General features: G+C 41.4%; 1 protein-coding gene across 1 annotated transcript in view; it reads left to right on the forward strand.

Annotated features, from left to right (window-relative positions):
- The first annotated feature begins 5,021 nt into the window (after nt 1-5,021).
- Nucleotides 5,022-14,200, forward strand: part of NXPH2 (neurexophilin 2) — a 113,457-nt gene continuing 104,278 nt past the window's right edge. The window contains exon 1 of the mRNA XM_019455021.2: nt 5,022-5,958. Coding sequence (XP_019310566.1) covers nt 5,908-5,958 — 51 coding nt within the window. The 5' untranslated portion in view covers nt 5,022-5,907. The remainder of the gene's footprint in view (nt 5,959-14,200) is intronic.

The raw sequence follows: 14,200 nt of genomic DNA on the forward strand, positions 1-14,200 counted from the left end.
CTTTAATGCACTTACACACCCAGGATGGCCAACCCAATATTCTGCTCAAAAATTTCTTAATCTAGCATCAAAATGCCTGAAACTACCTTCAGACTTTGAACTTACTATTAATGGGAATCATTACAATGCTTCTCTTGTCATTGTTTGATTTGAACTGTGTTTGGACAGTAGCAACCAAGAGTGCCCTGTTAATATGTGAGGGAAGTAGGGGGTCCTCTCTAACCTTTTTTCATCCAGGATTTCTGTCTTCCCTCTTCTAGGAACCCTAAGCATTCCACTCAAATTGGAAATTTTCCATTTAATTACTTAAGATCGTGTTCTGTAAATGTGGTTTTCCTTTGCTGTCCCTTTCTTAACTTACGGATCAGCTGTAGGAACTCCACAGCTCCACCCCACCCGAGTAAGCCTAGCATAGTCAAAGTCAAAAAAGCAACTGGAGTCTGGTCTTCTCCTGCCATGGTATGGCTGTGTGACCTTGGGAACATCACTTTCCCTCTCTGTGCCTCAGTTTCTTCATCTATAAACTAATGGGCTAAGAAAGATGTTATAACTCTAACCTTCTATGATCTGTTCTCCTGCCTTCACTCCATCTATGGAGCAACATTCAAAGCAGGTTAAATGATTTCCTAGTTATGACACCCATCATATTTGATGTACAAGTAGAAAAGGTGTTTATTCTGTCAAATAATCACACATATATGGACAGTGCATGGAAACATACATGCAAAGATAATGACACGTTTATAAAAATCAATCCAATTTGGTAGAGATGTAATATTAGCACTCAGGGAGAAACTCTCTCCTGCCTTGTCAGTCTTGAGTGATGTTCTCTTCACCCAGTAACCCTCTCATCACAAGACCCACTGGGAACCCCGGACCACCTCCCTCCCCTCTAGACTCTCCTCTTGATTGCTGACAGTGGCATCAACCAGTACATTCCTGGTAACACCTTTTAACATCCAAGGAAGAGATGGTGAAGAGATACTGTTGTGACAATCAACATTGGAGAAAAAACAATTTCCCTACAGAGGAATCCTTTGATTTGTGTTTGAACCAGGAGCCACTGATAAGTTCATGTGATAAAACTTTATAAATCCTCCAGTCACGCCCAAATATCTACAAAGAAAATGTCTAGCTTTCTCCTGAGAAGTCCTATATAAGAATAAAAATAGGTTCAAATGATATTCTGTTAAAACCTCAGTGCATTCTAAATGGGAGGCAACAATTCTGTAGGGGAAGGAAGGAAGGAAGGAAGGAAGGAAGGAAGGAAGGAAGGAAGGAAGGAAGGGAAAAAAATAAGTTTCTGGTAGAGCAGTAATTCTCAACCATGACTGTATAGTGAAATCTCCTTGGTGAAAAATATCAGTGCTCAAGTCCACTTTTAGAGACGTTAATGTCCCCAGTGATTCCATGTGCAGTCAAGGTTTAAAGTCACTGTAATATGGCATCATATTTTATTAAATAGTAACTCAAGAATACTCAATTACTCAACAAGAATGGCAACTTAAAAGGATTTTAGTTGTTCAGAACTGCTACTAAAAGCCCACCAGCTTATTACAGAGGTCTAAGAGTTCCAAAGGCTTCCTGAGAATTCCCTCTATCCTTGGGGTAAGTAGTGCCATATTCCTGAGTCCTGAATCCCACTTCCCTAAAGGCTGCAGAGTAGCCCCATGCCACGTAATTCTCTTCATGTCTCACTCTTCTAAAATTATTACCAGATCAATGCTTCAGGCTCAGTCCAGTCAAGCTTCTTTTCCTAATAATAAGATAGATTCTGGGGCTTTTAGCATCCATAGATCATTCCCACAACCCTTATTAGCTAAAGGTTCATTCATTCACTACATCAAAACTTTTATAACTGCCGGCCAGTTGAAAAATACCTGAGGAAGAGTGATGAATTGAAAAGAGCACTGAACTATGAAGCCGGAGGCCTTGAATCAAGTTTCGGATTTGCCCCCACCTCTCCAGATGACCTGAAGCAAGTCACATAACCTTTTGAGCTCCCATTTCCTTAAACATAAAAGTGAGAAAGTTGGTTAATGTCTAATATCTACCGCAACTCTGAAATGCTATCCTGTGTAACATGTTCTTACCCACATGCTGGTGATGATGCTAATGAACAGTAGAGACTGAGAAATTAAGTACAGAGGAGAAGCACAAGAAGCAAGCTAATTGTCCAGATGAGCAACAAGTTGACAAATTTGCTCTCAAAGCATTGACAGCCCTGTAAGCTGCCTTTTTAAAAGACAACAATGGAGTCATATGGCAGTAAAATTTGTTAGGCTCTACTTTCTGCCACTTGTCTGTATGAGAAGACTATTTTCACTCCCCTCACACTGTGAAAACCACCCTTGCAAAATGAAAAGGCAATGATCTGATTCTCTAGCTGTTAAACTGCCTATAAGAAAGAAAGTGGTGATGTTTAAAGGGAAAAAAAAATCCTCCAATATGCCAGGAAAGTTTAAAAATATTCCAACCCCAAGTTCAGTTCACTGTTCCATTATAATAAGCTCATGTACCCACGTCTCTCCATTCTTGTCTTTTCAGCTACCAGGACCATCACGTCTTGGGACCTCCTCCTCAAGACCACCCTGCATGTATATATCTTTATGCCACTTGGTGTATGACTTTCCTCCTCCAAAAAGTTGTAAGATTCCTTATTTCCTACAGATCAAGCTAAACTATTTAGCTTGGCATTCTTGGATCTCTACATTCTGGTGCATAGCCCACCTTTCCTCTTGCTTTTCCTCAACACATGTCCCCCAGCCAGTCTGCTGCACTTACTGTCCATCCTTCAATTATGTCACATGCAGTCCCCCACACTGCCTTTGCTCATGCTCTTCCTGCCACATGAAATGGCTCTTCCCCTTTTCTCCCGATAGACTCATCTTGGCCATTCCTGGAAACTGAGCCAGTTCCCATTTCATGTCTGCTACAAAACATCCATACTGGCCTACAATGATCTTTTTTCCCTCCAGCTGTACGAGGCAGCACTTAAGCTTACACTTTCCTGTAATGTCTGCTGTGTTTTGTTTATTGAATGTTTCCTAATTAGACTGTATATGCTGAAGGACAAAGCAACGTATTAAATGCTACTTTCTGCCTATCTTTCCTCCTTCCTCCCTCCCTCCCTCTTTCTCTCCTTCCTTCCTTTGTTCCACTTTCCCATGTACGGGCAGCCAAATTTAGAGAATACAATACATTATCGGCAGTCACCTTATAAATGAACACAGTAATACCAGACCTTAATCAATGAGGCCCTTGTTGCTTCTCTTACATGGCCTTATCAATGGGACAGAAAAGTTCTCTCATGTCCCTTAGTTTTTAGCTTGGAATTCAACACCCTTCAGTATGTTCCTTTGTGAGAAACTTTGTACTACTAGGACACATGTCCAAGTATAGCTTCCTTTAAAATTTTCTGTATGTTTCTCAAAAGTGCAGAAATGGTGTCAGAAATATGAACAACTTTAAAGAGTGAAGTATCCCAGTAATTAAATCCCTTAATTATTTATTTCAATAGTGTGTTAAGTCATACACTCATCATTTAGAGAGTTAGTAGTAACAGAATTGGAAACTACTAAGTCAGAAAGGGATCTCACCCTCTGGTTTTATAGATGAGTCAGCTGAGGCTCAGACTCTAAATGAGTCAAAATCTTGCAAAGTCCTTTGCCCTCCCCTTCCTCTTCTAGCAGCACACCTCCAAACAGGGGTTCCTCTATGTCTGCCAAACCCTTCCCATTGAGTCCTTCTTGTTTCCCAAAGACTGTCTGTGAATAAAATCCTTATTCAGGACCTAAAGTAGAACAAGGAGATCTTCTAATTTTCAAAATGATCTTACTTATGCTTCGAGGATAGAATAACTTTCTAGAAGTGGGCTCTAAGCCTCGGTAAAGAGAATTCTATGGACCTGAGGGGTGGCTCTAGGAAGTGAGTTATAGATTTACATATGCAAATAGCGATTGTGTCTAAAAGTCTGTTGCAAAGAATAGTAAGAGTCTGAGGACAAGCAAAAGCGGGAAGGGTCTGCTGCATCCTTTGCCATAGGGCCCTGGGACTCCCAGTCAGTCTTGGCAAGGGGTTAAGAAGGATACATGACCCTTCTTGCCTCCCTACCTCTATAAACAGAATAGAGTTGCATTTGAGAGATACCCCACCTACAGCCTCAGGAACAACGTGCTCTCAAAGTCGCACTGGGATCTCAGAACACTGGAATAAACTCCTTCCCCATCTGTACAGTCTTGGCATCCCCAGTGAAATGGTGGGACCTTGCCCTACCCAAGTCAATTCTATTATCCTTGGGACCTACCACGGAGGCTGCTCTGCTTCAAACGTGGTCCTGGACCATTTAAAGACTTACAAAACTCCCCTTCTTTTCCTGTTTTGGGGTGGGAGGTGGGCAGTAAGAAGAGAAGGGTTTTCTTAAAATTCCCCTAGGAATTTCCCGTAAGATTCTATCCCAAACTTCACTTTTTGTTGTTTTATTTTTTGAAGGCTGGAAATCAATCGCAATTCTTCTCCCTTGCATCAGTATGTTTTTCTTCCGTAAGTAAGAGCTTTGTGTTTCTGGGTGTAGGAAATAACCTTGTTTTGCTCATTCTTGTCGAAGCAGCTGCCCAGAGACTCATCCCTGGAAAAGTGACTGTACTTCTCTGGACCTTAAATTTCCCACCTGTTCAATAAAAGGGTTGATGAATGGTGGCTACATTCCCATCCACCATAAACATTGGAAGAGCCTGAGGCCCATTGCCCTTTGACTTTTCCCCTCGAATGTCCAGCACAGAGATGGTTAAAGGTTCAGGATCTCTCCAATGGCGAGTTGTTAACATGGGGGTGAGGTTCACTAGCTGCAGGTGTACAGCCTCACCCGGTCTCAAAGATACCCCTCTCCAAGATTTCCCGAGTGGGAGGCTGCAGTGGGGTTTTCTCCGTTCTTCTCCCGCGTCCCGGCAGGTTTGCGCGGCGCAGCTCCGTTGGTCTCTGGGCCACCCAAGCTGTCTACACCACCTTCAAACCCGAGCAAGCCCCGACCGCACACCTAGCTCGATTTCTCCTGGCTCTGCCGCTACCCCTTCTCCAGGTCCCTCTCGGTTCCCCCTACTTCCCACTTCCAGAAATCCTTCCAGCCACGCCAGCCACACTTCGCACCCCTCGCTCAGGGCTCAGGAGCTAGGCGCTGCCGCAGAGTGGGGCGCTCTCCCAAGGCGTCCGGGGCTCCAGCCCCACCTCCCCGCTTCAGCCTTTCTTGTTCGCAGCCCCCCACGCCCCGCCCAGGACGCTGCTGTTGCCTACGCTTCAAACTCCTTGGGTGTTCTCTCGGAGCCCTCTTTCTCGCAGCCATACAGGGAGACTCCCCCCGCCCTACCTCCCCAGTAAAACGAGAGCGGGTCAGCGGGCACCGGACAGGCCCTCTGCTGGGCGGGGACGGGGGCAGAGAGGGCTCCGGGCCTCCCCCGGCTCCGGGACGCGCTCAGCTCTGCTCTGCAGCTGCACCGTGGGGCCGGATCCCTAGAGCAGCCTCGCGCGGGAACGGGTACCAAAGCTCCTGAGCCGCCGCCTCCGGCCCGCAGGCGTCCCCCGCGCTCACCCAGACCCCGGAACACCGGAGTCCCGGGCACCCCTGGAGCCCCGCGTAGCGTGCGGGTCTCGAGCGGCCCCACACGCTCCTTTCCAGGCCCCCTCCAAGGAGTGGCGCGCTGGGGGCCCCAGAAGCACCTCCCGCCAGCCCGCCCTCCCCCTTCACCTTGCCCGCCCGCCCACCCGGCCCGCGCGGCGCGGCGCTGCGCTTGGATTCCGGGAGGAAAGCGCCGCACAGTGTCCCTGGCGTCTTCAGTCCTGCCCCTCGAAGTGGAGATGCGCGAGAGGCAGGCAAGGGCGCGCAGCTCGTGAGACGCCGCGCCAGCCGGCACCATGCGCCTGCGGCCGCTGCCCCTCGTCGTGGTCCCCGGCTTGCTGCAGCTGGTGAGTGCCCGGCCGGCTGCGCGCCCCACGCGCTGGGGACGCGTTTCGGCGGGAAAACCGCGCGGGTGGCCGACTCGGAAGCCGAGCCTGGGGCTTCATGGGACCTTGGGGCTAGGAGTGCGCGGAGTGGAAGGAGTTTGGGGTTGCTTTAGGGGTTAGAGGGGAAGGATCGCAGAATGGAATAGAGGGGATCTGGAGGCGGATGAGGGGCTTAGCAAGGGTTGGGACTTGAGAGCTGGGGTAAAGTAGGCGGAAAGTGGCCGGGAAGAAGGTGCGAGAAGGGATGAGGGTACCGGGATACGATGAGAATGGTCTGAAAGATTTGCCTCCAGCCCAGAGTTTGAGGGGCTTGGTGGTCTTTATATTTCACATGGTATTTTGCCCAGCTGTCTGCAGACACTTCTTTCAAACCCTGACATCGTGCCTCCTTGTTTTTAGGGTCAGAGGCTCCAGGCTAGGGGAAAACTTAAGCAAAGGACCGATTGGGGGGTGGGGGGGAACGCAGACTGGATTTCTCTTCGTTTTCCGTCCGGCGCTGGGGACTGGGATGGGGATTTCTGCCGGTGGGGATGCAGGGTCTAACTTTCACGCCAAAGTCCACGCTGGAGCCCCCTCTCGGGAATCTCCAAGCAGTATGTTACCAAAGACCTCTGCTGCCTGGTCTGGCGCCTGAAGGGGCTCTAAGGAATATGAAGGGTATTAGATAGAAGGTGGTTCAGGGTTTGCCAGCGAGGCTTTGGGCGACTGCTCGCGTTGTAACTATCTTCTCTCCTCGCTTTTCCCGCGTGGCGCCGTGCTCGCCTCCTTCCGAAATATACCTACATACTGTATGTATTGCTAGTTAATTCTATGTCAGGGAGTCACCAGTAAAAGCGTCAAGAGGACCACTTTTAAAGTAAAATTACAGAAAGGGACTGCTTTCGCCTGTGTGATGGTTTTCTCCTGCTCTCTTGGCACTTACCTTGATACGGTGCTGTTAAAGAGAGCTTTCTCCAGATCCCACGCTTTTTGGTCCTCATACTTAAGATTTTACTCAGTTAGCTCCGGGCTGTTAAAAAAAGGTTAAGGAAACCAAGCACTTAGAGAATGACAATGTCTTCTCTTCTCTTCTCTTCTCTTCTCTTCTCTTCTCTTCTCTCTTTCTATTATTTCCTTCTGGAGGGTAAGAACAAGTAACTTATGAAAGTTTCTCTATCAGATGTATGATACTGTAGATGCAGAGATACTTTGCAAGTTTGGAGAATGGAAGGGATTCTAAAAGGTCTTAGTGAAGGGGAGAGGATAAGAAAGAGCCTGGCCATTCTCCTTAAAACAGAGATTAGCTCCACTTGCACAGCATTAAGGAGAAATTCTTCAGTGGCATCAAGAGGAAAATGCAGTGGTGTTCCCAGATGTCCTTCAGTGAGCTATCACATGCTGCCTATATACAATACTGCATGTTACAAGACATTTTAAATCTAAGGCATTGTGCATGCAACATATATGCCACATCAGACTTTAGTGTCACTTGCTTTTTCAAATGTTTAAGCTGGATTCCAATAAAAGGTGATCTGGTCAGCAGCGTTTGTATGGTGTGTGTAAGTGAAACTAAAAGCCTGAGGAAATCAGGTACTTAGGTAAGGTCTTCAGGATATCTTCATGAATCTCTTAGTTCGTTAATTTAATTTTGCATTCAGTGACCATGAACTGTGTATGTGTTCCACTGTGTTAGACTCTTAAAGATGAGGAAATACATTTGGGCATCTGTTGGGAAAAAGTTCTCCCATTAGCTGCTATACTGGAAATGTTAGATTCTTTTTTTTTCCACAACACCATAGTCAATAGGGAATAGGAAATACATCTTGAAGGAATTATATACCCTTCTTAAGAGCTAGATTCTAATATTACAGCACGGATTGATTGATTCATTTTTAAGGAAGCTTATGTCAAATTCTAATCCGTTTTTGGATTGTGCTTGGGTTGTAATGTTTTTTTTTTTTTTTTTTTCCTGGAGCACTTTATCATGGTAAGTGAGGTGGGAGCTGCAGCCCTGTGATAAGCCCGCATTTCTTACACTGCCATCCTTTTGGACAATAAAAGGCTGTTTACATTCTCCACGTTCTTAGAGCTGTTTCCAGCCTTATAACACAAGGAGGTTACGGTGTAAAGGAAAACAGAGTGGCTTAGGAGGGTGGATCTAAATGAAAACATTCCCCAATCCCATCATGTACCCCACCCCAGCAGGTATAAAAAAGGGCAGATCTAATTCCACCCTTTGGGTGGCTCACAGCTTTAGTCTACCTTTTCCAGCTGATATTGAACTGATTTGCTAAGTCCTAACAGCAAGTGGATAACATGTTTTCTAGATTTGAAAACTAGTCTTTTAATTTTCTAGGAACTAGAAACATATGTAGTTAGTAGAGGTGCCATTGGGGAGGTGGGGGGGGGAGGGGCGGGGCAAGGTTGGGTTATTGCTGGAATCGGCTTTTACTTTTTCATCCATACTGGCAATCTGAAGAATATACTTTTTAAAAACTGCTAAATATTTTAAGTGAGTAGTGCATTCATTTGGGGATGTTGAAATTTAATTTTAAGAAAATTGCCTTTTTCATCAAAAGCAGTCACAGGGAGTTGGGTCTAAATAAGTCACTAACCACCTGATACTGGTACAATAGCTAGAATGTTTTTACTTGTTTTTTTAATACTTAAAATTTTTAAGAAAACAATAAACTGAATTGATAAATATTCCAGGCAACCTATGAAGTATGTGTGTATGTTACTTGTCCCTGCCCAGTTTTCCTTGCCTGCGTGTGTCCGGTGTTTTAACAGATAGGTTACTTTCCCTAATTAACAGGATTACTAGGCATTTGCAAAATTTAAATATCAATCCTGAATGTATTATTTTCTCTGAAATCCTTATTCAGCAACACATTCTTTATTACAGTATTAACAGCGCATTATTTCTTTTCTGCCATCTAATGATGAGAAAATTAGCATTTGAAATTAATATTATAATACAATGAGTGTTATTTCCTGACATGATACAAAGACTTTGCCAGATGACAACTTCTTACAGATTTACATGATAATGTGTAACTCATAATAAGTGTGATTTTTGCCTTTAAGTAAAAAGCAGATTGTAAAAAGATTAAATTTGAATTTAAATGGATTACTAGCTTGAGTTTAATATAAAATTCAGTGATCATTTTTTAAATAAGTTTGTTACACATTTCAACTTGTTTTCTGTGATATAATAATTTTATAAAGTAAAATATAAACTAGAAGTGATGTAAGGTAGCGAATTTTAGAATTCTATAAATCAGAATACTTGTGATGCAGGTATTACAATTTTAAGTTCATCCTTGTAGAATATCATCCCACATAAACTTACTAAGGGTATTTTGTTTATCCTTTAACAAGTTAATAATTTTAGTATTTGTTTAGTACAATATTTGTACTACATATTTATTCTCAGCTCTATATTTACAAAAAGTGGAAACTCATGACTGTCTTCCATTCAGAAATCACAATTTCCCTCTTAGAGTTCTGATCAATAAACATCAAAACAGTATTTTCTAGTGTAGGATCAATAGTTGTCTGTTGGCTAGATGGCAATGCACAGTAGAACTACTGCCATGTCATGGTTACCACTTAGAGTTGGCTGGGCATTAAAATTAATTCCTCATTAAAAGCATCATTATCTTAGACATTTTTAAAGATGAGAATCAAGATCACACAGCGAAGCCCTCCATTCTAGCCACTCTTGCAGTCTAAGTTGTGTCCCTCTGGTCTGTTCTGAGATTTATGTTATCTGGTTCAGTTTTAAATGCCTTTCACACAGGAAACTGACTCCTCTTGGGAACTTATTTTATAGCTTAATAGATTTCCAAATGGAAAAGAAAAGCTTTCTTAATCTTTGTTCTGTTTTGCTTTGTTTTTTAATATTCTTTTCTCATTGTTTTTGATTAATGGTCAAAATGCTAAATAAGGCAGAAGGCTTTCTGAAAAACCTTTTAGAGGTTTTACATTGTCAGCTTAAAATGTGTAGCTCTTGCAAATCGAATGAATTAAGAAATGTTGATTTTATAATACGTTGCCCACCTTTTACCTATGAAGGATCTAATCAATACACTTTGAATGATTTAGACATTTAGCGGTGGCGATCAACAGTGAATATCAATGTGTCAAGGGTTGTGATTTCGTAAAAGCTCTGACGTCTCTTACTGTTTACATATTCTGCGGACTCCTTTACCTGAAGCATTGCTGGGTAAGATTTGAAAAAAGAATTATAGCTGCACACTCAAGTGCCTACAGTTAGGGCTGTGTCAGCGTTTCTGTAAAGAATCTCATTTCTATCTTAGCCATAAGCATTATTGCCGGTAAGAAGTTGGCATTTAATATCTGGATTTGGGAGTCAATTATTTTAAAGCTGCTTTAAAAAATTGGACCAAATGATTTTGGGCACTCACCCATGTGAGGCTACTCTCTCAGTACTCTTATGGTATGCAACAAACTAATTTCTGTATTATTTTGGCCCAGAGGTTATAGTGTTTAACGTATTTTAAATAATCCTTTCCCAGTTAACCTGTTTATTGCATCATTGTAGGATTTTGTAACATGACTTCATCAAGAGTGTTTTTAATGGTGTCAAATTCAGATGCCCTAATGATTGTTTTTATGAGTCTTTATTTGCTAACAATCTACTTAAATGTTTTACTATTTTTGATATGACCAATGGTGTTGATGACATCTCTTTATGTTGATGGCATTCTTTATTTCAAAACCCTGTTCAATAGAAAAGGATCTAAAGCAATTTACAGCATGGAGTTTCATACTATAGAAAGAATCCTAAGATAGAATTGATTGAAAACTTCTATTTTATGTTATTTTTAATGTATGGAAATCTAGAAAAAAACCTTCAAACAAATGTTTGGTTCATTGTGCTCTAAGATCAATATATAATAAGGAATTCTGTTTCTTTATGGAACGACCATTAAAAATTAAAGTTTCGTTATTTAAACCCAAAAGCCATAGAACATATTTTCCTTTTTCCTAGCCAGTCATTCAAGAAATTAAAATAGTGCCTTTAAAATTGCATTCTTGTGAATTTTGTCTTTCTTAGGCAATGGTCATACGGTAAGAGATAAAGGAAGTTTTGTACTCTTAAACTACAATAATAACGTTCTCTGAGATTTGCATACACTCACCCTTTTCAAGTTTCTTTTATATGGTTTATCACGTTCTATTCTCCCAATAAAACTATAAGATCTAGAAGGATGTCTTAAACATTTCCATTTTGAACAATGCATTCGGTGTTCCATTTCTAAATAAATTGCACCCTCAACAAATATTGACTGACTGACTGTTTGAACCCAGACTACACACGGAGAGAATAGCAGATGTTGAGGACATAGCAGCCAACAAAATAGGACTGGCCTAAGAGTGTGAGTGTGTGAATGTGTGCACATACATGTGTGTGTATGTATCTTGGGCAACTCATTTAACAACCTCAAACCCTTCATCTGTAAATGAAGTCATTAATGATAAAGTGGATGAAAAATGATTTCTGGCATCACTCTCCTTTTTTTAATACATGGTAACAGTGTTTCTGGATTTTTCTTTTTAGGAATTACATCTTTAGTTACTGTACAATTTAAAGTATGTCTTACAAACATATTGTTTTAAATATAAATTTTACTTTGAGTTTATGCTGTTAACCACATCACAAAGGATATGTATATTTAGAAGTAGATTTAAAACGCTGCAAGATTGACTAATGTTATCCCTGTTATGGGAAGGGAAAATTAGTTGAAAGTAGGCAAAGGGAATTGATGAACATTTATTTAACCCATATAATCAACCAAATCAATAAAATTTAAATTAAAATTGTGCATTCAGGCTCTTTCCCCTCTATACTATTTTTAAATAGTAAACTACTAACATCTAGTGATTACTTTAATTTAAATAAAAAGTAAATTGACTCTCAGTTAAATTCTAATTATTAAGATAAACAACATTACAGTTTAATACTGTACTTCAACCAGAAAAAAGATCATATGACTTTTGTGTGCCTCAATAGAATCCAGCCTATTTGACGCAGAAATACTTTTAATTACTAAGATTTCAGGAGTTCAAATGTAAATGGTACAACACTTTTAAAAGAAAACCAATAAAGAGCTGGTATGTGAGACCCTATCAAAGATGGAGAAATGTCAGTGGTCATAACTTTAGGCAACAAGCCATCTGAAACAGACTGACTGGTCCTGGGGATCAGTCCAGCTACACTTGAAACAATGTAAATGTCTAAAAACGAACCCTGACTTTGTGATATTGCTGTTTGGACCAAATAAGGTGATTCTAGGGTCAAAAAAACACTCACTTAAATCTCTTCATGCAAGAATATGCGAGATTGTGATTTTCAAGCATTGTAATATAATACTGACACTTTTAAAATCTCTCTCATCAATTTTACCTTAAGTTACCTAGCATGTATATATATTCATTCAAAACGGTAATTAATTTAAGAAATAGTCTAGATGATTTGCAAGGAAAGACCACATGTTTAATTTATATGGTTATATGAAGTCCACGTGATTTCCATTCCAGAATTCTACCCCTCTTTTGTGTGTGCAGGCTTAACCAGTGAAAGTGATCTATTGAGTCTGACAATCTGCACAACATTTTGAACAGATAATGTCTACAGTAAGAGAATTGAGACTCAAAAGAACTGTTTAACATTTTGTAGTAATGATAACGATAATTTTTATTAACAAAGTTTTGCATTTTGATAATCCACGATAGAAGACAGTTGGGGTCAGTATAGGAATATTGCTATGAAAATAAAAAAGGAGGTGAAGTTTTCAAAGGTGTGTTTTCCATAGTCGTGAATTCACGTGTTGCTCCTATGTTGATGACTCCCAAATTTGAACCTCAGTCTCTACCCTGTTGTTCAGGATCCAAGGCCATATCTCCAGAGCTTACCGTTCATTGTAACTTGGATGTTTTACTACTTTCTCAGCTTAACATATTCAAAGCCACACACATCTTTCCTGAACAAGTTCCTTACACTATTCATGGGTTTAGATCTTGAGGTCACCTCTTCCCCCTTTTTAACGTCTGGTATCCTTGTATTCAGACAAGTGACTTGGAATAAAGCACTACATGGTTTACTACAGTCTTTCACACATGTGATCTCATTTTATCTTCACATCAGCTTGGAAAGGTAACCAAAATAATAGTTACTGCATCCACTTTACAGATGAAGAAACAAAACCTTTGAAGGTTTCAGAGATGGACTGTAGACCAGACAAAGATAAAACTTGAATCATGTACCTAGTCCAGCTCTTAGGTCAGGCAGCATCCATTTGTAGCAGAAGGCTGTGAGATCTGTCTTTGATGTCCTGAATGATAGGCTTGAGGGACACTTCTAGGAAATGTCTCATTCTGTTCAGTGTCCATGCTGTGGTAGAAACCTCAACTCATTCATTTTAGGAATGTTTTAAACAGTTTCTCATAAAGTCAAAGAAGGTAAACACAACAAACAGATTCTTGGATCATGTCCCTTAATCAGGAGTTCTATTTAGGACTTAGCCTCATAGAGTTTGCCAAGTACTTTGGCTTTTATACAGCTTTAGGGTTAAGTTGTTGGCTAAGTAAATATGGTTCCAGTTAAGATCAACAGAGGATTTGAGAGTTCCTCTAATTTCTCAAGATCTCAACCTGTACCACTTCAGATTGAAAAAATGAAAAGGAAGAGAGTGAAAAGTCTTAATTTCTATTAAAGGCCATTTAATCCTGGTTGTCTAATGGGCAGGCGGGAATAAGAGAAGGAGCCTGGGGGATGGGGCGGGGCTACCTAGTAGGTGCTCACACTGGTGCAGAACTTGCAAGCATTCATATTGAATTTTGCTTTACCAGTAGCATACTTCCTCTTGCTCTCTCTTCCCTTTCTTACATTTTATGACAATATGTATCTTATTATAAAGGTAATAATATATCATAGTAGATTTTGTTGGCTGTTCACCCAGATCTCTTTGAAATGTTGAAAAGACATTTCTATGGACCACCCCTGTAACCTTCGTTCCCCACCCCCAGCCTCCACCTTTTGGTTTCTATTCTAACACTGGGCAACTGTGACTCTCCTTCAGAGGAGCACCCCAGGTGTTGGTGTTGATGCACCTTGCCAGAGAGCACTCAGAGTCGCATTGTCCTGTTCCCTTCCCACCCCCTTCAGCCAGCTCTTAACAGATAAGTGACTCACAGG

Source organism: Panthera pardus, unplaced genomic scaffold (assembly GCF_024362965.1).
Source record: "Panthera pardus isolate Hobbes unplaced genomic scaffold, ASM2436296v1 HiC_scaffold_10, whole genome shotgun sequence".
Lineage (NCBI taxonomy): Eukaryota > Metazoa > Chordata > Mammalia > Carnivora > Felidae > Panthera > Panthera pardus.